Source organism: Rattus norvegicus, chromosome 18 (assembly GCF_036323735.1).
Source record: "Rattus norvegicus strain BN/NHsdMcwi chromosome 18, GRCr8, whole genome shotgun sequence".
NCBI lineage: Eukaryota > Metazoa > Chordata > Mammalia > Rodentia > Muridae > Rattus > Rattus norvegicus.
The window spans coordinates 73876871-73899345 of NC_086036.1; the positions used below are offsets into that span (position 1 = coordinate 73876871).

General features: G+C 47.0%; 2 protein-coding genes across 3 annotated transcripts in view; both read right to left on the reverse strand.

Annotated features, from left to right (window-relative positions):
• The window catches only part of Slc14a1 (solute carrier family 14 member 1 (Kidd blood group)), a 43358-nt gene extending 36303 nt beyond the window's left edge, over window positions 1-7055 (reverse strand). The window contains exon 1 of the mRNA XM_008772170.3: window positions 6940-7055. The gene's annotated coding sequence lies outside the window, so the exon portion shown is untranslated. The remainder of the gene's footprint in view (window positions 1-6939) is intronic.
• Window positions 7056-10704: 3649 nt separating this feature from the next.
• The window catches only part of Slc14a2 (solute carrier family 14 member 2), a 426972-nt gene continuing 415201 nt past the window's right edge, over window positions 10705-22475 (reverse strand). For both annotated transcript variants that reach the window (NM_019347.3, NM_001110270.1), the window contains 6 exon segments: window positions 10705-11704; window positions 15413-15462; window positions 18659-18793; window positions 19405-19552; window positions 21113-21305; window positions 22158-22286. In NM_019347.3, the coding sequence (NP_062220.2) occupies window positions 11504-11704; window positions 15413-15462; window positions 18659-18793; window positions 19405-19552; window positions 21113-21305; window positions 22158-22286 (856 nt within the window). In that variant the 3' untranslated portion in view covers window positions 10705-11503.

Below are 22475 nucleotides of genomic sequence, written 5' to 3' on the forward strand. Positions count from 1 at the left end.
TCCTCCCAGTACTCCTCCACTGGGACGGTCAGCATCGTGCAGAGAAGGGGGAGAAAGTCACAGAAGCCGATTGGGCGACTGGAATGGAAGAAACCCACGGCTGTGGTTTGCGCTCTGAATGTGCCCCCCAAAGGCCCAGAAGGCTTGGTTATGAAGCCAGGGTAACCATGTTCTGATACCTCTGGGATCAACCATTTCCTTATGTGTGCACTGCAGCAGGCTGGTGCTGTTGATGAGAAAAACTACTGCAGCGTTGGCTTGCGTCCAGGGCCTGGCCTCTACCCTACACCACTACCCTTAACTCTCTGACTTCTCAGCGAGACTTTACATGGAAGTTTCAAGTTCCTGGAGGGGAGTGCTCCAGGACAGCTGTCCCCATCCCTACCTAAGCCCGTGCTGTCCCTTCTAGGAAGATGCTAGATGATTGAAGTCCTGGCACTGGGACTTCTTAGCGTAGTAACATGGGAATTAGGATAATTCTATGTTGCCTTAGCATTTTTTTTTTTTTTTTGCTTTAAATGGTGTACTGGCTGATTTTGTGTGTCACCTTGACACAAGCTGGAGTTATCACAGAGAAAGGAGCCTCTCTTGAGGAAATGCCTCCATGAGACCCAGCTGTAAGCATTTTCTCAATTAGAGGTCAAGGGTGGGAGGGCCTATTGTGGGTGGTGCCATCCCTGGACTGGTGGTCCTGGGTTCTATAAGCAAGCAAGATGAGCAAGCCAGGGGAAGCAAGCCAGTACGCAGCATTCCTCCATGGCCTCTGCATCCACTCCTGCCTCCAAGTTCCTGCCCTGTGTGAGTTCCTGTCCTGACTTCCTTTGGTGATGAAGAGCAGTGTGGAAGTGTTAGCTGAATAAACCCTTTCCTCCCCAACTTGCTTCTTGGTCGTGATGTTTTGTGCAGGAATAGAAACCCTGACTAAGACAAATTGATACTAGGGGTGGGGTATTCCTGTGACAACCTGACCATGTTTTGGGGAGGACTGTGGAAAGACTTTGGAACTTTGGGCTAGAAGAGCCATCGGATGTTAAGAGCTCTGTGGGATATTCTGTAGGAGCTTGGAAGATAATGTTGAGAACAGTGCAAACGGTGGAGGCCTGGCTTGTAAAATTTCAGAAGGAAGATTAAAGACTCTTATCAGGCCATTGCTGTTTTGAGTGTAAAGATTCTGTGGTTTTGGTTAGCTGGGGCTGAAGAATCAGGTGTGATTAACAAGATACCAGAAGTACTAAAGCAAACCTTTGAGTTACTGGGACTATTGATGCTGGTCAGCTGGAGCTAAGAAATTAATTGTGATTAAGAAGAGGCCAGCATTGTCGAGGTGAAATCTTTTGTGAAGTGTTTTCTGAGAGCACAAAGAAACTATGTTCCAGAGATCGACAATGTTGTGCCTCATGCTGTAGCTGGACTTGGCAATGTATGAGTCACCCAGTTGGTGATGGTTTTAAAGGCACAAAGGGGTCAAGAAGAGCAGCTGAGGCTTGACATTGTGAAAGGTCATGGAAGGCTATTGATGAAGGGATAGTCTCAGTTGCAATTGATGGCCTAGAACTGAAGGGGTCATGCAAAGGAGTTGAGACTTGGCACCATGAACAGAACCTATGAGAGGCTATTGGTGAAGCCCAGTTATAGTGGAAGAAAACAGGGTTTTGGAGATGCCAGTACCATGAGATGATCACCAAGAGCAGCAGCAGTGGAGAACAGGCAGCTGGAGACAAGGTGTGTGCTACAAAGGGCAGAGCTGGAGAAGTGCCCAAGTCCTTGGAGGAGCCCAGAGGATTGTGAGTGGATCCCAGACATTGGGCAATTAGAGTTTGATTTTGATTTTGATTGTGATTGAGCTCTGACATATTTCCCTCTTAAATAAATAAAGTATTTTAGTAGAGCCCACAGTTAAGAGACCTTGCATTGTAGAAAGACTTTGAATTTTAAAAGAGATGGGGTATTTTAAAGGGATTGAAGTTTTAATATGTAAGAATTTTTAAAGACTGAGGGACTTTTAAAGTTATTTAGATCTTGGGGATGTACAAAAAAGTAAGGGATGAAGCTTAATAGTGATGTGTTTGTGTGTCAAGTTGACAAGGGGTCAATTGTACTGGCTGGTTTTATGTGTCGACTTGACACATGCTGGAGTCATTGCAGAGAAAGGAGCCTCCTTTGAGGAAATGCCTCCATGAGACATAGCTGTAAGGCATTTTCTCAATTAGTGCTCAAGGAGGGAGGACCTAGCCCCTGTGGGTGGTGCTATCCCTGGACTGGTAGTCCTGGGTTCTATAAGAAAGCAGGCTGAGCAAGCCAGGAGAAGCAAGCCAGTAAGCAGCACCCTTCCATGGCTTCTGCATCCACTCCTGCCTCCAAGTTCCTGCCCCGTGTGAATTCCTGTCCTGACTTCCTTTGGTGATGAACAGCAATGTGTAAGCTGAATAAACCTTTTCCTCCCCAACTTGCTTCTTGGTCATGATGTTTTGTGCAGGAATAGAAACCCTGACTAGGACAAATGGGATGGACACCTCAGTGACACCAGAGAGACTGCACCAGTGGGGTCCCTAGCCCAGAGACCAGCAAAAAGTGGCAGGCAGACAACATTCATAGTTGGTTTCAATCTCATTTCTGTGAGCTCCTGCTGGGATGTTTACGTCAACACAACGTTCTCCAGGAATCCCTAGCCATTTCCCTCACAAGGTAGAGCGTTTTCACTCCTGCCACCTCCGACATGGCTACTCACATATTTGAAATTTCAGAGCTCATTTTTCACATTCTAAGTTTAAATAGAAATACAGTTGTAAGTGCAGTTGTTGAGGGACATCTGCCTGGTTGTAGTCTGTTCCTCAGCCTGGGGGGCAGTGACACGGGTCTGCTCATGTATGGGGAGTTTATTGCCAGATGCTCCACTTACACTGGTTCACTTTTCTGGATACATATCATACTTTAATAAAATGTGAAAATCAAAACAAAATGGCAGCCTTTGTTATAGGCTGAGTCCAGAACACAGCTTGCTTCTTGCTCAGTACCATGGTAGGCATGTGAGACTGTCTGCTGGACTGGCATGTCATGTGAGACTGTGATGAATTGACATGACATGGGACTGTGTGATGGGTTGGCATAACATGTGAGACTGTGTGATGGACTGGCATGAAGCTTCTGCTAGGTTTCTAAAATGACCTTTGGAGAGGTCAATTGAAAGGCCATCTCTGATGAGCAAGGAGATCCCATCAACCTCGTAAAAGCCAAATCAGAAGAACATTAAATATGAAGTGTTTACAAGCATGTATTGAAGAACATGTGTTCGATTTGCCTTGAGAACCAGAGACATCCTCATAGAAGATGCTAGCTACAAGTGAACTGGGCGCTGGCCATGGGTGGAGAGGCATTTTACAATGGAAAGCAGGAGGAAGAGATTTAAGGAGTAGAAAAGGAAAATTAAGGTGTATTTGAACTGAGTAATCAGTATTCTGATGATAGAGAACTGCGATTGTGTGTGTGTGCATTTGCATGTGCATGTGCGGGTGAGCGTGTGTGAACAACTTGTCCATCGAGCTCGAGGGTTCGGGTTTTATCCTTAAATCAGGTGGGCCCTCAAGCCAGTACCATCACCTTTTCCACCATTTACAGTTCTCCCCAACCTTGCCGTCACCACCCACCACGAATGCCACCACCCCAGTACCTATTGTAACCGTTGTCATAGGAAGAATGGATAATAAGCAGGTTAAACACTGCTTTTGTGACTCAAGGTTTCAGGGCTCTTAGCAGCACAAACCACTGCCTTGTGTTAGGAGACTGGCAGGGAACTCCTCAAGGAGCTTGACCTCATTTCACTGCGAGATAACTTAGGGTGGGTGTGTGCGTTCCTTTTGGGAGGAGAAATATCCCCAGAGATAACAAGTGTGTTTTCCAGCAGCTTCACATTTGCATGGACCCAGGGTCCCTTTGAGAATCACGATATCTGTGAACTGGAGACAGACAAGCTCTAGCGAACAGGAAGCAAACGACCTCGAAATGGCTTTTGGTGGTACTTTGGCGCCCTCTAGTGCAAGGCTGTGAGTCGGAGCCTGGAGACTGTATGTAGCTTAGGATGCAGAAGCTTCCCACGGCATTCCTCAGCATCTGTCACCTCTGTCCCCATCTCTACAGACACTAGGCTCCTTCTGGATGGAAGGATAAACACAATTCTTGGACTTTGATACACACAGCGCTCGTTGGGGAAATTAGGGTGCAGTTTAGGGTGGGTTCTAGCCCCAGAGTCCACGGTTCCTTGGTCTGAAGGGGCTACAGGAATTTGTATTTTTGATCATATTTAAGTGATTATAATTCAGGTGGGTTTGGACTGCATTTTCAAGAGCCAAACCAAAACAGGATGTTGAAATTATGGCAGTTACAGGGGAGTTGATACAACTGGAGGTGATCATGATAAATGAATGAAATAAACTACTCTTGGAAAAATACCACATTCCCCCTCATATGTGGATTGTAGACAGACCTCCCTCCCTCCCCCTCCCCCCCCTCTGTGTGTGTGTGTCTGTGTGCATGTGTGTGCATGCATGTGTGTGTGTGTGTTTAGAAAGAGGTGTACAAGGCAGGAAGAGGAAGAGGGAACACTAATGTTTGTATGAGAAGCTGAAGGGAGAACTGTTGAGACTGGAGAGGGGGCTATGTAGCTAAGAGCGCTTGCTGCTCTTCTTGAGGACTTGTTTGGTCCAGCACCTGTGTCAGGTGACTCACAGGCACTGTAGCTCCTGTTCCAAGGGACCCAAGGGTCCCATTCTGGCCACCTGTGGTCAGGGGCTTATACCTTGAAGAGCCATGTGTGCACACACATACGTTAAAAAATAAATCCGTAAACGCTTTTACAAAGGAAGAGAGGGCTATTGGTTGGGGGAAGGGAAGCGTGAGATGGATAAAGGAGGGCAGTAAGAAGTCAGAAAGGAAGAAAATGTGATGATAATATAAAAAAATACATCCTTAGTGTGGAGCTGTCACAGTGAAACCCATGTCTCTGCTGACTGAATAATTAACAGCAGAAAACGCCAGCAAACAGCACCACACCCTGCTTAACATTTAGCCTTGGAAAACGATAATTAAAAAAAAAAGCAGGATTCCTACATAAAATAGGACCCCTAATGAAAAAGTGGAACCCCTAAAACCAGTTCTTACTGCTTACAGACAAAGCTCGCACCCCTACAAGCCAACCAACCATCTATGGCCTAATGCTTAAACATCCAACAGCGTTCAAACCGCAAGCGCATCCTCGTGGAACATGGACCATGGAACACGGAGCTGTTCGGAGGTGTGAGTGTGTAGAAACACTTTTCTCGTGCTGCACTTGAGGGCAGCATGGAGACTCAGAGCATGTGGAACCCACTCCTGCCCACAAAGAACTCTGATTCTGTTCCTGTCCAGAGCTTGGAGCTGAGGGCCAGGAGCCAGGTTGAGGCCTGAGGAGGAGCAAGCAGCCCCTAGAGGCAAGCGAGGGAGACTGGTGGGTGTGCTGGGCCAGCCTTGGATCTCTCCTCCCTCTTCCCCTCCCTCCCTCCTTCATTCTATCCCTTCCTCCCTCCTTCTCCAGCCCTCCTTCCCTCTCTCCCCCTCCCCCCTCTCTCTCCCCAAAGCCTTACTCTGTAGTAATGGAGTTCACTCTGTAGACCAGGATGGCTTGATCTCACAGAGCTCTCCCTGCCTCTGCTTCCCAGTTGCTGAGAAGAAAGGCAGGTACCACCACACTGGACTTTCCTCTTGTCTGTCAGAGAGTCAGGAGCCTGGCTTAAATGCCCAGAACCAGAATTTAAGACTTTAGTAGTCACCGGCTATCTCTCATCTCCCACCCCTGAGACAGAAACAACTTTCCACAGACAAAAATCCTGCTGCCCACACAAAGCCTGCGCCAGTCCAAACCAGGCTTGGTCCCAGCACTGACAGAAGTGGAGACGAACTTCCATTCCTAATCAAGACTCTGTCTCCAGCTGACAACCACTTGCAAAGGTAAAGTTAGATTCTTCAAGGTAGTCTCACTGGCTATGCAAACCACACTAAAAGGCCCCATTGTAGATGGCCAACACAAAACAACTCAGTGGTATTTTGGATCCTTTTTTTCCCCCTAATAATGCTTTGGGCGTTTAAAAAACTCACTGGTCTTTTGCTTCTATATTAAGGTGGTGGTGGGGTTGTCTGGGTGGAAACAAAGGAGGGGAAACCATGATCAAAATATGTCGTATGAAAAAAATCTCTTCAATTAAAAAAAATCAAGCTACCTGGGCTCCTCCCACTTGACAACTCCCTCTTAATGTTGATAACACAAGAGAGAGCTTCTTCCTCACCTTCCAAAGGCATTTGGCAGCTCGATTGCACACAGACACACTTTGGGGGCTTTGAAAACCATTCACAGCTGGGCATACCCTAGAGCCCAGATGGGGGCCAGGCTGGGACCTGAACACCAGGATTTTTACATGCTCCCAACAAGCAGGGCTGCATCCTAAGTGTTCCCTGACAGTCCTCCTCTCTGCACCTGCTCGGGCCAGTCTGTGCATGACAAACTGTCTCTGTAGCACTAGAGATTGGGACAGACCCAGTCAAGTGCAGGGGAAGGGGTTGAGAGCCACCCTCTTCTCTGCAGCAGTCTGTGAACCAGGCAGCTCCCAGGAGGACTGGAACCCCGGGGGTAGGGGGTGCTCCTCCATTCTTACATCAGAACAGTCAGTTCCCTCTCCCACTATTTTCTGTTCTGGTATTGCGAGCCCGGAGGCTTTCACTCTTCCCCGTCTCCTGTGTCCTGCCTGTTTCTATATCTTTTTTCCTTCTCATCTCAAACTGTACCACTGGAGACTTCCTCCACCCTTGTCTCCATGCCACAGGCTCCTTTTCCTAGAGCAGCCGCTGTCAACACCTCTATGGCGGGCCCTCCGGTCTTCTAGCCCCAACCTTGGGACAGCCCTCCACTCCTACCTGCTCACAGGTGCTCCTGCTGTGTCTCAGTGGCTGCTGTGCCCTCCTTTGGCTCTCTCTGTGCCCCAGCAGTGTGGCTGGAGGGACCTCTGACTACCCCACGGGCGTACTTTTCCTCAGGTTCACTGGGCACACTCAGCCAGTTTGTGGGGCCAATGCTGCTAAACTTTGTTTCTTTTTTTGAGCCGGATGTTTCTGGTTAGTGGTTTCTTTCTTTTTCTTTTTGTTTCCGTTAGAGTGTAGAGCTAGCCCCCAACTATTTATTACTGAGAAACAGACTTCACTTTGGAATTTTTTCGCTTCCTCCTGCCTGTTGGTGCCCGGTGTCCCTCATTATGCCCCACAAGGATGGGAACTGAGAGCTTAACATTCTTGTTCCCCTGGATGACTACGTTAGAAGCAGACTGGGGACCAGGAAACAGAACCCACAGTTGTTTGTAAGCCCGGGTACATACTGGAAAACAACTTGGGGAAATTTGAAATGTGCTGCGTTCGTGCTTGGTCCAGGACGAGGCTTAGCATTGGAACTGGTGATGCTCATCTACACAGCGAGCCCATGCGGTGATCTCATGGGCTGCGCCTTGATGAAGCTCCTCGATCCGTGCCATTCAAGAGTTTATGGGAAAGTTGCGATTGTTGGCGCCATCTGGATCTGCCGAACCCACACTTTTGGAGCTGAGGCTCAGGGGTGTGTCCTTTTAGGCGGCTACACGGAGAATTCCTATGTACACAGTAACATACAGCTAACGCGTCACGGTGCTCGACAGAAAGGGAAAGGGTTCATCGGAGGCGGGAATCTCATTTGTAATAAATAGCACTTGCGGGTTTCTCAAAATGTAGCTCTGGAGACACAGCATCCATGACTGAGAACATAGAAGAGAAGCCCATTTTCACCTCTGCCACCACACCCACACCAAATCCTGGGAGGCAGCCTAGCCATCTCTGTTAGATATGCCGTTCCAAACCAATCCCAAGACACTGGACTTCAACTGGCCAAGACTATCATATGACTCGGGTCCAAGGCATGGGGGATCTGTGAGGGAATCTGGTGCCTTACCACTGGGCCACATCGTGCGGCAGGAATCCATAAAGGATACGATGGTTGCGGAAGGCTGTATAGGGCTCAGTTATTTTGAACCGATGATGTGTTTGGGGCTGGTTGGTATGGAATGGTCTGCAGGCTGTTCCCTGAACACCACACATATGTGTTGGAAGGATATGGGCAGAGTAAGAGGTGAGATTCGATGGGGCTGGGCTGTTGGAAAGTCTTGTCTTTTTGTATACGTATTATTTGTTACTCATAAAACAGAATTCAAATTCTATCCAGGACAGGTAAATAGATGCTGTCAAAGGCAGGGGGTGGAGGTGGGTCTGTCCTGAGTGAGTTTTTTTTTTTTTTCATGAGAGAGTTGAGTTAATCACATGTCTCAGCCTTGGGTAAATCAACTTCATTGTTCATACAAGAACTTTCTTGTGAATGAATGAAAGTGTGTATATTTTTTATTTTATACCTTATTCTTTTACTTATATATGTCCCATGGTCTAATATGATGTTTTGTTTGTACATGTGTGTATACAATTATATATATTTATATCTATATCTATATCTATATCTATATCTATCTATCTATCTATCTATCTATCTATCTATCTATCTATCTATCTATCTATATATATGTATTGTGAATTTGTAGAGTTTCACTAGGGCTGATTCCAGTGATCAGGATGATGTCACTGGGTGGCTTGTTGAAGGACTGTTCACCTGCAAAGCTACTGTCAATGCTTGGTGATGCAGGTTACAGCTCCCTACCTCTGGTGTTTAAGTGAACTGCTGGCCTTGACAGTCTGTTTTGGGATCTCATAGATGTCGTATATTTTCATTGGCATTTTCGCCCCATCTGTTTCTTCCTTTCTTGGAATGCTGGGCCGACGTAGCTTGCTTTGTAGGTGACGCTAATGAAGTACTCAGAACAGCTGAAGGATTTTATTAGTGGTCAGGAATCAAAATGGCACAGGCATGGAAGGGTTCCTACTCTTAATGAAATCAGATTACACAACTTTGGTGGAAACGCACAAGGACCCATTCTTTAACGGCTAGATGTCATCACGTCGTGGTCGAGGGGCAGCTGAGTAAGCTTTTGAGCATAAACAGCCTTTGGGTGAAATTCCCGAATGCTTGATCCTTGGAGAACCATAATTCCGAGGTCGTTAAAACGCAGCCTGGGACCTTCTTGGCCTCGAGGTGTGATCACAAACTCAGAGGCAGCTCTGGGGTGTGAGTCATTTCCTTTTCCTATGTGGAGGACTTTTCTGCTTGGAGACGTGCTCTGTTTTCCTGGGAAAGTCATAAGGGGTTGGACAGGATCTGGAGGGGAAATATATGTCTCAGTGCTCTTGGCTGGTGATAAAAAAAAATGGCAGGGATCTCTGGCATACAGAGAAATAAGAATATCAATGTTGAAACTAGATTTTTTTTAAAAATGGATTTTGGTAAAATGTAGTTGTACCTTTCTTCCTTAAACGTGCATTTCTAGTCTGTTTTCTTGCTTTCACCTACCTACCCCCTCAGCCATATGTGCATGTGTGTTTTCGTGTGTGTGTGTGTGTGTGTGTGTGTGTGTGTGTGTGGTGTAGGTGGAGGCTGATATGGAAGTTGGATTGCTGTCTTTATTATTCTGCATGGAATCAGGGCTCACCAATTCGGGAAGACTAGCTGGACTGCCAGCTTCAGGAATCTGCCTGCCCCATCTCACAGTTAGGATTGCAGCTGCGGGCCATGATATGCCTTTTACATATGTGTGGGAATCTAAGTTCGGGTTTTTGTGCTTGTGTAGCAAGCACTTTACCGACTGAGCCATCTCCCCTGCCCTGAATCCTTGGTTACCTCAGCACCTCATCATGCTGAGCTGGAAGTGTGTGTTGAGGTCTCACTGTTGTGTTGACAGGAGCCTGATAGAGTTGTCTCCTGAGAGACTCTGCCAGAGCCTGACAAATACAGAGGCAGATGCTCAAGGAGAGGTTAGAGAACTGACTGAAGGAGCTGAAAGGGTTTGCAATCCCATAGGAAGAACAACAATATCAACCAACCAGAACCCTCAGAGCTCCCACCGACTAAACCACCAACCAAAGAGAACACATGGAATGACCCATGGCTCTAGCTGCTTATGTAGCAGAGGATGGGCATTGTCGGGCATCAATGGGAGGAGAAGCCCTTGGTCCTGTGAAGGCTCAAGTATAGGGGAATGCCAGGGTAAGGAGGCAGAAGGGAGTGGGTGGATGGGAGGGGAGGAGGGGAGCACCCTCATAGAAACAGGAGGGGGCTTGGGATATGGAGGGAAAGGAGATAACATTTGAAATGTAAATAAAGAAAATATCCAATAAAAAATAAAAAGAAAAGGTTCTTGCTCCTCTGGAGAAGGCCTGGAATGCTGGACCAAGTGACTTTCTAGGAAGGATGACTGTAACACACCCAGAGTAACTAGGTAACAAATGACTGACCATTCACAAAGGGCTGGGTTAGTGATCTTAGTGCCCAAGGCTGAAAGAAGGTTGAAAGGTAATGGGAGTTTAATCTGTGTCAGCATCATAGGAAGTCACCTGCATGACTATGAGATTCTCTATAACACTTCACGAGAAATTGACATCTTTTCTGACTACTCCTATGCCCGTTTTCTCTTTCCAGACACACGCTTGGGTGTGAAAACCTCCCCAGTGCGCTCTATGTGAGTGCGTAGGAAAATACCGTTTCAAGAAAACCCAGATACCAACGTGCAAATTTCAAGTTTAATGACTACTGATTTTGAATATTACACAAGCAAAGACGTTTGCTTACACTATGATTGGATGTTGGAAAAGGTCACTCCTTACCAGATGATGTTTCTGGAAATATTTCTATGGTGCAAAGAAGATACATTGGCATTTTCAATGAATTCAGGTGTCCGGTCCCAAGCCTTAGAGCATCTCCCAGATATCTAAGAATAAACTTCCACAGGGCACTAACATTTTCCTCTCTCCTCTGAGAGCCATTCCATAAGTAACTCAAGTCAGAATAATTACTTGCTGGCCATGCTGAGTTGGTTAGTTTACAGGATATGGAAAAGAATAAATGCTTCTGAGGTGGAAGGACTTTGGAGTCCTTCCTTGTCATGGTAAAGAAATCCTTGGCAACAAAACACCCAGGCTGAGATGAGGGGTGGGGTGGGTGTGGATAGGGGTGGGGATGGGGTAGGGAGAAGACTGGCCTGAGACAGTTGGAACTCATTAGTGAACCCAGCCCTCTTGCATGGCAGGCTAATGAACATTTCCTGGAATCATGATTTGCGCCACTAAATAACTGAAAGAGGTGACTAGCAAGTTCCCCCCACAGAGAGTTCCCAAAGAGCCATCGGTGGGTATTTAGTTTAAACTAGCGTGGCTTTGATGAGCGCTGCACATCTCATTGAGGGCTCCAAATAGCAGCCACTCGCATATTAGGAAGAAGGGTGGTTGAGTGACTTAGATTTAGCCTGGGGTGCAGGGTGGGTTCTGGAGGCTGCATTTACCAGACGAGCTTAGAAAGGGCAGCTTAGGAGACGTCGTAGGCCTGGTACTTTGTTATCATCGATGCCCTTCTGTTTTTCTCCTGGGACAGGAAGTAGATGCGGTTGGCCTCTGGGTAGGTGACTTTGCTGAGCGGGAGCTTGTAGATGCCAGGGTTGTTGGTTGTGAGGAGGAGGAAGGTGAGCGCTGAGAGGCAGAAGGGCCAGGTGCAGGGTGGTAATCCAAACTGGAGGGAGAGGAGACAGATACATTTATGTTACATTAGCTATTGAGTGTTTGTTTAACTAGTCCTTGTTTGCTACCTGTAGCTGAGGTTACATGGAGGAAGAGGAGACAGATACATTTATGTTACATTGGCTGTGAGTGTTTGTTTTAACTAGCCCCTGTTGTTACCTGTAGCCCTGGGGTTACAGGAAGGGCTGGTTGGTGAGGGGAATAGTTACTTGATAGCCAACATAAATGAAATCAGGTCTTCAGTTTTCCTGTAACAGATAAACACACACCTTCCAAAATACAGCTATTAGACCCTTCCTAGTGGTTCATGTATTTTTATGTGCCAGACTTGTTTTGTCTTGGGGAACCTGGCCAGTCTATACTTTCAGTTCCGGGAACTGTGGGCATTCCATGCCTTGTCAATCAGCCTCCTTTGAAGAAATGCATTCGGCAACCATTTGATAGCTGAGATGACATGGCTGTAGTTGATTGGACTAAAGGTAGGCACCTGATTCAAACAGACTCCCGCACGAGGCAGTAGAAGCCTCTTTTGAGTGGTAGGCTTGTTCTCACAGACGGAGGGGAGGGTTAGCTACCCATCTTCTTTTTTTTTTTTAATTTTTTTTCTTTATTAACTTGAGTATTTCTTATTTACATTTCGATTGTTATTCCCTTTCCCGGTTTCCGGGCCAACATCCTCCTAACCCCTCCTCCTCCCCTTCTATATTGGTGTTCCCCTCTCCATCCTCCCCCCATTACCACCCTCCCCCCCCAACAATCACGTTCACTGGGGGTTCAGTCTTGGCAGGACCAAGGGCTTCCCCTTCCACTGGTGATCTTACTAGGATATTCATTGCTACCTATGAGGTCAGAGTCCAGGGTCAGTCCATGTATAGTCTTTAGGTAGTGGCCTAGTCCCTGGAAGCTCTGGTTGCTTGGCATTGTTGTTCATATGGGGTCTCGAACCCCTTCAAGCTCTTCCAGTCCTTTCTCTGATTCCTTCAACGGGGGTCCTGTTCTCAGTTCAGTGGTTTGTTGCTGGCATTCGCCTCTGTGTTTGCTGTATTCTGGCTGTGTCTCTCAGGAGAGATCTACATCCGGTTCCTGTCGGCCTGCACTTCTTTGCTTCATCCATCTTGTCTAGTTTGGTGGCTGTATATGTATGGCTGCATGTGGGGCGGGCTCTGAACGGCTACCCATCTTCTTAAGGGTTCTCCCACCTGCACACTCATGTCTCACTATGTTGACCTGCCTTGCATTCCCCGAGGGACTCTGCAACATTTAATACTTCTCCCATTCTTCCCCGGAGATAGCTGAGTGAATGGTTTACCAAGAGCCTACAAATTCAATTATGAGGCAGATTGCACGGTTCTTCTACCCTCCATTTTACTACAATCAACTGAAACCTCAGTTGGAGCCATGTCCTTGTCATGTGACAGCCCAAAGAGCACAGACTTAGCAAGACTTGGAACCACAAGAACAGTACCAGAATCGAGGCTGTGGGGGATACCTATGAGTGATGGATTCCACTCAACAAGTCTTCCCAAAGCTCTAACAAGATGCAATGAAGTGTTTTGGGAAGCATCCACTGAAGCCCCGCTGTAGACAAATCTCAGATCTGATTACCTTATTATAGTTTTTTAATCTTCCTGAGACATTTTCCCTCAACAGTGTACTGCTACCCCACTCAGAGAGCTGTTGCTTAGCTCATGCCAAGTACCCAATAAATGGTCCTCAGGGCACAGTCATTATTGTCAGGCAGACAGCATTGTTGGGGACCAGGACTTGCATGCTCATATGTTGGTTAGCAAGGCAAAGAGTAATGGCTCATAGGGCTTTCCAGAGGAGGCACTGAATGGTTTTATAAAAGTAATCCAAGGCTTTTATATCATGTTCCTCAATGAAGTTGGAAGTTTCTGGGTAAGTTGATGGCCATTTACAAAAAAAATTTTTTTTTAGTGTTCTTGACAATCACCAGAATAACAAATCAACTTTCTTTTGTTTGGAAGAATGCCAACACGGAATGGCACAGTCCTTAGCCTCTCACTGCTGAGAGGAAGGCCATTCAGCACCGTTCACCCCAAGATCTGGGAAGCAAAGCTTCCTGCAACTCTTCTAGGGCCTCATCTGAGGCAGGCAGCACATAGTATGTTTATTAAATGATGGATCAGGAGGACAGTTAGTGACAAAACTGATTGCGAAAGCCTAGGGTGGATGGGCTGCTGAGAGGTCCCAGTCCACCCTCTTGCCTCCATTCAGTGTTTCTGAGGGGCCCTCACCCCAATTCTAGCATCCCCTGGTGGGCCTGCTCACTTCCTCAGGGCTTCATTCCCTCATTATCTCTTCCTTCTATTTTCTCCTCCTGTTGTAAAACTCTAAGACTAAGATACAAATCTTGGGGGTCCCCATTCTGGGGCAGCACATGGGCTGAGCTGAAAGAGGACCCATGAGTGCCAAAGTTGTTGTGATGCTGTGTGTCAAGGTGTAGTGAAGGCACGCACAGCATGACAGGGGGCCTCAGAGGGACTCAGTCCACTGGAAGAGATAGGATGGTATCAGGAAAGGCTAATTCGGCTTCCTATGCTAAGCACCACCCTCTCTTTCGCTAGAAGTGAGGGATGAATCTACACAGGTGTTTTATGGGGTATCTATATTGTCTCTGGATGTTGGATCTGTGACATTTCTGCTTGCATAACCAGCCTGGTAGAACTGAATATATTCTAAAGAGATACTTGTGTCTCCTAATATAGTGGTATAGTGAAAGAATGGACCTCAAGAAATAGAAAATTCACCAATTGTCTCAGGATAGAAAAGATGCCAGGCTGGGCATGGGGATGGTGCCTTGTCTCCAGGAGAGAGATTTACAACTTGTTAGACCACCTTATGGGATGAGGCTAAAGCCCGGAAAATAATGGGCCAATATTTGAGAGGACCACATCTTGCCCAGGACTGCTTAGAAGTGTATACTACTGACCTTCTTACCCCAGGACCCCCAGAGGGTCACTGGATCTCTTTCCCCTTCTTCCCACTGTGGCCACATTGAACACATCTCTATTCCTAAATTTTCACTATTAATTTGGTTGTGTTAAATTCACTTCTGAAGAATGGGTGACTGAACTTGACTTTTTGGGGTATATGGATCATGACCCCAAGCTGAATAATCCTTGTTCATGTGAAGTTTTGTTTGTATTCTTATCTTAGGTGGAGCAGAATAGATTGATTTGTTAGGTGAGCCCTGACCACTGTGTACTGGGTTCCTACTTTACACACCGCCCTAAACTGGGCCCAAGGCAAAGAAAAGGTTCTGGGACTGTGTGTACCCATAATCCCAAGCTTAGGGTCCTCTTCGGATGACTACCTCACAGCTTTCTGTTCCTGGAAACTATCACCAATGACCCTCTCCATGAACCATGGGGTAAAGACATACACTGTCCCCAAGCCCGGTGAGCAGATAATTTATGTATGTGCACAAGTTCAGTAATAAAGATTTTAAATTAGTCCTATAGGATGGTAGATTATAATGGAGTTATATTTGAAAGATCTATTCTTCAAAGTGACTGATTGGCCACTGGTGATGGATTTGATCCACCCAAAGTTGAGACCCACTTCCTTCCTGGCAGTATTAAGGTGGCTAGCAGGACGTAAGCCGAAGGGCAGAGGGGTTTGATGCAGCATTTGGGAGGTAGAGGGGGACCTGTGGTTTGTAGCCCATGGGACTTACCACAGACAGCATGTTGGCCAGGGCAGCACCCAGGTAGGCTGCAAACAGGGCTAGAAAAAGAGACAACGGCAAACAGCTTAGGAAGGTTCAGCAGCTGCCCAGATTACTATCCTCATTCCCTCTGCATCGGTGTTACGTCCCAAATGGTATCTCTCACCCGAACCGAGTTTCATTCCCACCGCCTTGCACCTTTAAACGTGTTAAATTCCAGGAAAATGCCAGCACAGCTAAGATAGCAGATGAACTTCGTTTAAAAAGTGTGTGTGTGTGTGGGGGGGGGGGGAGGCAGAATTTAACTATGACAGTTCTCTTGGGTCCCACCACCATGATTTCCAGTAAAGGAACACTTAATAGCATAAACCATAAATGAAAATTTTACAATAAAGCAAAAGCAAGTCAGGCTCGGAATTCCCTTTTGTATTATTCCATCAGGAGCCATTAGCATAATGTTGGGTTTCCAGGGAGAAACAGCATCCTGAATGCTTCAGGGAGACGGAACATGCCTATTGCTTTGTGTTTTAAGCTGTGCAGAGAAGGCCATGGATACGTTGACTTTTGGGAAGAACCAAGCACTAGGAGAAAATGGAGGGCAGTAAAATGGGCCAAGGTAATTGGGCTTTGCGTTCTCACAAGAGACTGTCCCAATTGCCCCTAAAATATTATGGAGAGCTAACCTTTATTAGAGCTGCTGTGTGCCCAGCCAGTGACAATACCAGCCAAGCTGTTCAGCCTTCCCTCTAGGTAAGCAGTGGTTTTTACACACCACACCACACGCACGCACGCACGCACGCACGCACGCACGCACGCACGCACGCGCGCGCCAGCTCCAGACAGAGTAAATAATGATGGAGGGCCACATGGTTGAGAGTTGAAGTGCATTGTTTCAGAGCTGGAGAGTTGAGATGGCAGAGCAGAATAGGTTCAGGAATAGATTGTATGATGCAGACTTTGAAGCAGACAATGGCTTCTTGTGTCCCTCCCACCTGGCCATTTGTTTCTGCTACAGGACCTGGAGTCCCGGACACCCTTTCCTTGACAACAGAGAACTAGGAGTAAACCTTCCAGGCAATTCCTAGATATCACCTCTGCTCTTGCATTAGTCATTCATCTGACATCATTGTGACCATGGTCGCACAGAGGGAGCACTGTTTGCATCAGACACTGAGACTTGAGGTGACTTTCTAGGACCGTGTGTACGACAGTGGCAGAGTCTTGACCATCTGGTTCTTGCAGGGAGCTCTAACCACTGCACACTGCAGCTTCTCAGAATGCTATGGGGTCAGCAGAGGGGACAACCCAAGTACCACAGACACCACAGAATATAGAGGAGATGTGAGATCCACAGGGCAGTTCCAGGCTTGGCCTGTGAAGGCAGAGGTTTCAGAGAGTGAGCCTTTCTGAGCCCCACCCTACCTGACGGCTCTGTCATCCCCAGGGTCTACATCATCCCCAGGATAGATTCACTCTTACGTTTCCTGGGCTCTACTCTTATTTTATTTTTAGTCAAACTTGATCTGTCATATCGAGATCTCCGAAAGGCCTTCTGCATGCTCATGTGTGGTCATAGGATGACAGAACAGGAAGGATCTTGAATATGTGAAAGAAAGAACCAGAGAGTGTAGGCTGTCAGGATTGTGGGGAGGGGGATCATGTGTCCTGGGGGTCGTGTAGAATGGACTTTGGTAGACGGAGTCTTCCACTTTGCCCATCTAAGCCCCAAACTGGGTGTGTAATTGTGGAAAGGGCTTTTCTTCTCCGAGCCTTTCACGTAGACAGGGAGAAGGGACTGTGGGAAAGAGTGGGCGCCATGCAGTTAGCACTCTTTCACAAGTCTGGCTGGGCCTCTGCTCTGTTTATGTTAGCCTTAATTGTCCATCTGTGAAATGGAGGCAGGGAGAGTATCCACACACTGAGGGTTACAGCGGAGAGTTAATGAGAAACATGTACCATGTTTGCTGCTCTGGTACCAATGACAATCTGCTGGGGTCTGGCCTGCACTGTGCATTATGGGATATTCAACACGATTACAGATATGATGTCAAGAGCACTCCTTCCTTCCCCTAGGTGTGGCAAATAAAAAATGTCATCAGATACTGCTAAATGTCCCTTGTTGAGGGCCACTGGGTCACAAATGACACAGAGCTACTTAATCTCTTTGGCAAGACTGGCACTGGACGTGGAGAGGAGGTACGCAGGACTTGTCGGTCCTCACTGTATGACCCTGGCCTTGGGCACCATTCAAACCGCCTTACCTCTATCACCCTGTACTAGCCCTGTTCACTGGCATGTCCCTTGCAAAGCAGAATAATAACAGACTTTGGGGGACCGAATGAGATAAAATGTTGACTTTGTCCTTTAGGGAAGTACTTTGTGAATGGCTACCTTTATTTTGTTGGTATGACAATTACAGTTTCCTAAGTAACTATACTATGCCAACCCTGTATTGATATTTTTGGTAGAGCAGAAAATGACTCTTAAGAAGATAGAAAGAAAAATTTCAGCTTTCCCTGTCACATTCTGTTTAGAATACATTTTCCCCATCTTTGCAGTCACCACTAGATGAAGAGTATCTCTTCAAACTATCTTAAAGAAACAGATGAATATATGAATATATGGCTCAGAAAGCTTCTCTATATTAGAAAAAATTTCTGGAATTTTTTTATTGGAAACTATTTTTTTTAAACCTTAATTGGTAACATTTTAGCATCCACGGCTGTACTGAAATAGAAACTCTGTTTCAAATATTTTGGTCAGAAAGAGTTTTATTTTGTTTCCATTCCTAGAAAGGGGAAACAGAAGATGTTCAAGGTTGAGAATACATAAATCTGCCAAGTTACCACAGCCATCCTAACTTCCTGTGATGTTGAACAAACATGCAGGAGGCCTAATCTGCTGGGTGGATGCCCCATGCCTGATATTTAGCTCTGGCCACTGTGCATGCTATGTGCTGCCCAGGTCTACATGGAACGGTTAACCCTGGAGAGCTGCTTTCACCGCCCCATTACCAGCCAGGAGAGCAGCAATCCCAGGACACAGCCTCTGAACAACAACGAAACAATGTCATCTAAAATACCTGTCTCCAAGTGGCCAACTAACATAGGTGGAGACTTAAAGGACAGTGTCAAAGCGTTTACAAGGAGACAATTACTTGTTATCTTTGGGGGAATAGCAAGTAGCAGGACTGTCACCAGGGAAGCAGGACTGTCTTCTCTGTGGTTGGGAGGGGATTCTACGAATGGTACCTACCACAGGCAATGGCGAGCAGGTGCGTCTGCCAGGTGATGACGTAGAACATGCCACCAATAGCGATACAGGCCAGAGTGCTATTGAAGCCACACAGGCCAAAGTAGATGGAGTCAAATGGTGTGGCAATGCTGAGTGCTGAGGGAAGAAAAACACGGTCGTACAGGGCTCATCAGCCTTCCAGAAACACACCCATCCTCGAGCCGGAATCAGATACCCTCATAGGCAGGGAGGCATAAAAAAAGAATTTCAATGCTATTCAATGACAATTCATTTAAAGGAAATAAATGCACGGGACCATAGGAATGAGAGTGGCTGATGATTGTTAAGAGTTAAAGAAACCCTTGGGGCGAGGGTCCAATTGAAACAGCACAGAGACTGTCCTTTCTTTGCTGTATACCTAAACCCCGCCCCCTCGCCCCCCCACAAAACCTTGTCTGTAAATAGAGCCTCCTCTTACATCATTGAAGAGCACCCTTAATCATTCTTGAACAAACCTCTCCCAGACTTCACATTTAAACTTCGGGCTAAATGTCTCCCACCGCAGTCTTTCTTGAGGATGGCTTTTGCTTAGAGAAACAGGAGGACCCTAGTTCCAAAAATGCGGAAAGCAGGCGTGAGGGGAAGAGTGGGCTTCCAGGGAGCAGGTGTGGTGTTAAGACCTTCTCTACTTTCCTCTGAAGCCGGCCCAGGCGCCAACACCCCTACAGCTCCTTAACGTGGGTGTCATGAAAAGAGACGACACAGACCTGCTAACATCCCTATCGTGGATCCGATGGCAGCGTGCAAGCAGATGAGAGGTGAAGAGACGAACAGAGCAACGAGGAAGATGCCTCCAGTCCAGGGATTGTCACAGCCATACACTTGGCCGATTCCAACGGGGATGGCTCTCAGAAGCTGTAGGACGAGTCACGTGCTTGTTACGGAAGTAGCTAGCGCTCACCTCTGCACCGAAGCCCCGCCCTAACTCTTATATACCCAGGCAAGGACGCTTGGCTGTTTCACCACACCTAGTTGTAGCCTCTGGGGAGTCTCGTCAGTCGTCACTCACTATTGTCTGGATCTCTAGACCCTGACATCACTTGCTTTCTTGAAAGGCAAAGTACAAGTTGCCTTTAGTTGGAAGACTCAACACACAAGTCCTTGTCACAGCCCAGGAAGTTATTCCTTCAAGAGCAACCACCAAAAAATGGATTAATTTTCTGAATCTTTGCGTGGGGAATGCGGGTGGTCTAAGCTTATCTATATGGGATTATTAAAAATATTTAATTTCTATAAAAAGGTTGAAATATTTTTAATCAGGGAGTAGAATGCGACATGGCTTTTGTGTTATAACGTTATCTCTTCATAGCAAACGGAGCAGAGCAACTCTGTCTCCAAAAGATTGGGACTGGATAAGCACTACCGGTGAGAAAAGTGAATCACCAAGATGGATCCTTTTCTTGCCTCTGGCTCACGAAAGCCCTCATACAATGGCCAAGGATAAGTCTGACAGAAAAGTCTGCTTTTCTGAGGAATGATGCTTGCAGAGTCCATCAACAACACCTTGGGATGCTGAGAGGCATCGGGCTTCATTATCTCTGCAAATTCCTTTAAGGAGCCCAAAATGGCTTCGATGGTGACTGATCACCAACGAGGAGGAGCTACAGACGGGAACAGGAAATCCTTTAACGTAACCGGAAGTGGGAACTCTTAGGGGAAAAGCGTTCCTGGTTTGATGGCAGCCTCATGGCTACATTCCCCCATCCAGTTTAATACTTTTGATATTGCTTCTTACTCACTGTCATGGCAAGCTTCCAGAGTTTATGGCATTATACATAAAATGCTTAAAAGAAAAAAAGATAACAATCTCTGCTACCTGTGTTTCTTAAAGGCTCTCGGAGAGACGGAATAAGCTACGGGCGACTTCTTAAATTGGTGGGGAGAGGCATGGTGTGCGCTCTTTAATGTGTGATGAATAAAAGAAAATACACAGGGCAATTATCTTTTTTTTTCTCTTCTTTTTTTTCGGAGCTGGGGATCGAACCCAGGGCCTTGCGCTTGCTAGACAAGCGCTCTACCACTGAGCTAAATCCCCAACCCCACAGGGCAATTATCCTAAAATGGGGGCTTAAGCGTCAAACAGGCTTTCGAACAAAGGAAAGTGGCTAAGAACCCAGGCCACATATCCAGGGGTCAGAGTTCTAGGTCGGACTTCACCATCCACCAATTGACCGTGGAACTTGGATGGGTCCTTTAACTAGGCTTTGGTTACTTCCTCTGAGCGATCACAGGGTAGGACCGGAAACAGAAATTTTAGCTCAGAGGAGACAAGGATGGTAGCTCTCAGGATACGTCAGTGCCTGTGTAATTGTGAGTGATCACCACTCGCTGATGTTTCTGATGTGTAAAATGAGTACATTCAGTTTGTCAGCGGATTCGTACAAACACTGTCCTTCCTTCTTTCGTGACACCTACCAAAGGCACTTGGACATCTGACCAGGTGATGTTGGGTGTGGTAACTGCAGGCTGCAGCAGCTTCGTGGGGAAGAAGAGATTGTAGTGGCCCGTGGCTGCCAGGTACAGGGTCACGGCGATGTTGAAGGGCAGTGTGAAGACTGGGAGGTCCCATTTGCTGAAGACGGTGCTCAGAGCACTGGAGAGGATGGGGCTGATAAAGGAACATGAGAAGCACCGGTCAGGAGCTGCTTGCCTGGACCACAGGGCAGCAGACAACCCCAGAAAAAGCAGCTTGCTGGCTGCCTCTCCTTGGCTCTCTTTCTTGAGCAGGGCACAGACACTGGGGAAGGCTTACACTCAACCTCAGAAGGATGGTTTTAGGAGAGCCTTGGACTTCTTCAAAGAGTCACAGAACCCCACCCTCTAGGCAGGAGGGGTGAGGAAAGGTTTGGGAGAAGAACGGGAGGGAGTTAAAGTCATTAATATATTTAGAGTGTTTAAGTATTCTGACTTCATGGACAGATTACACTTCATTTTCTGGAAATGAGGGATAAGTCTGGTACGTTGAGGTTTCTGCCTCAAGGCTGGTCTTCGGTCTTCCCTGAGTGGTTGTCTCCGTCTGAGCGTCAGACAAAGGGATGGGGAAAAACTTGGTGGAGCAGGAAGGATGAGATTTCCAGACACTGGCAGGACTCTGCACAGCTCTTAGCTTATGAGGCCTGCAGTTTCTTGCTTTGTCCTCTGGTGGGGCAAGACTAGAGACCCTTTGAGATCTGGACAGTAGCTGATGAGATGCTGCACAGAGATGACCTGGCAGGACGCTTGCAGTTTTAGTAACTGCCTCTAGTCGGCATTGCTGACATTCAAGCTAAACCAACACTTTAACATGAAAGTAAAAAAATAAATCATGGAAAGGTCAGGTTAAGAAGGATGTTAACTGGGGTGGGAGGCTGGCTCAGTGGGTAAAGTGCTTGTTCTGCAAACATTAGGGCCTGAGTTTGGATTCTCAGAGTGTGTACACACACACACACACACACACACACACACACGTACGTAAACTCACCAAGTCATGGACATGACGATGACCGGGAGCAGCAGCCACCAGTAGTAATTGCCCTTGTCTGAGAACACGGCCATCAGGAGCCCCACAAGCACCCCATTGTAGCCATGGAGTCCTGCTGCAATGGCCGACCTGAGGGCACAAGGAAGTGCTGGTGGAGTGGGGGCCTCCCTGTGATTTTAACTGTTTTTCAGAGTCACAGTTTCCTAACTTGGAACCTGACAGGCCACCTTCAAGCGGGATATCCTTTTGGGGAGGTAACCTGTCTACCCTTCACTATTCAAAGAGAAGTGGTGTTTAGGAAGGAGGCAATGGTCCTCC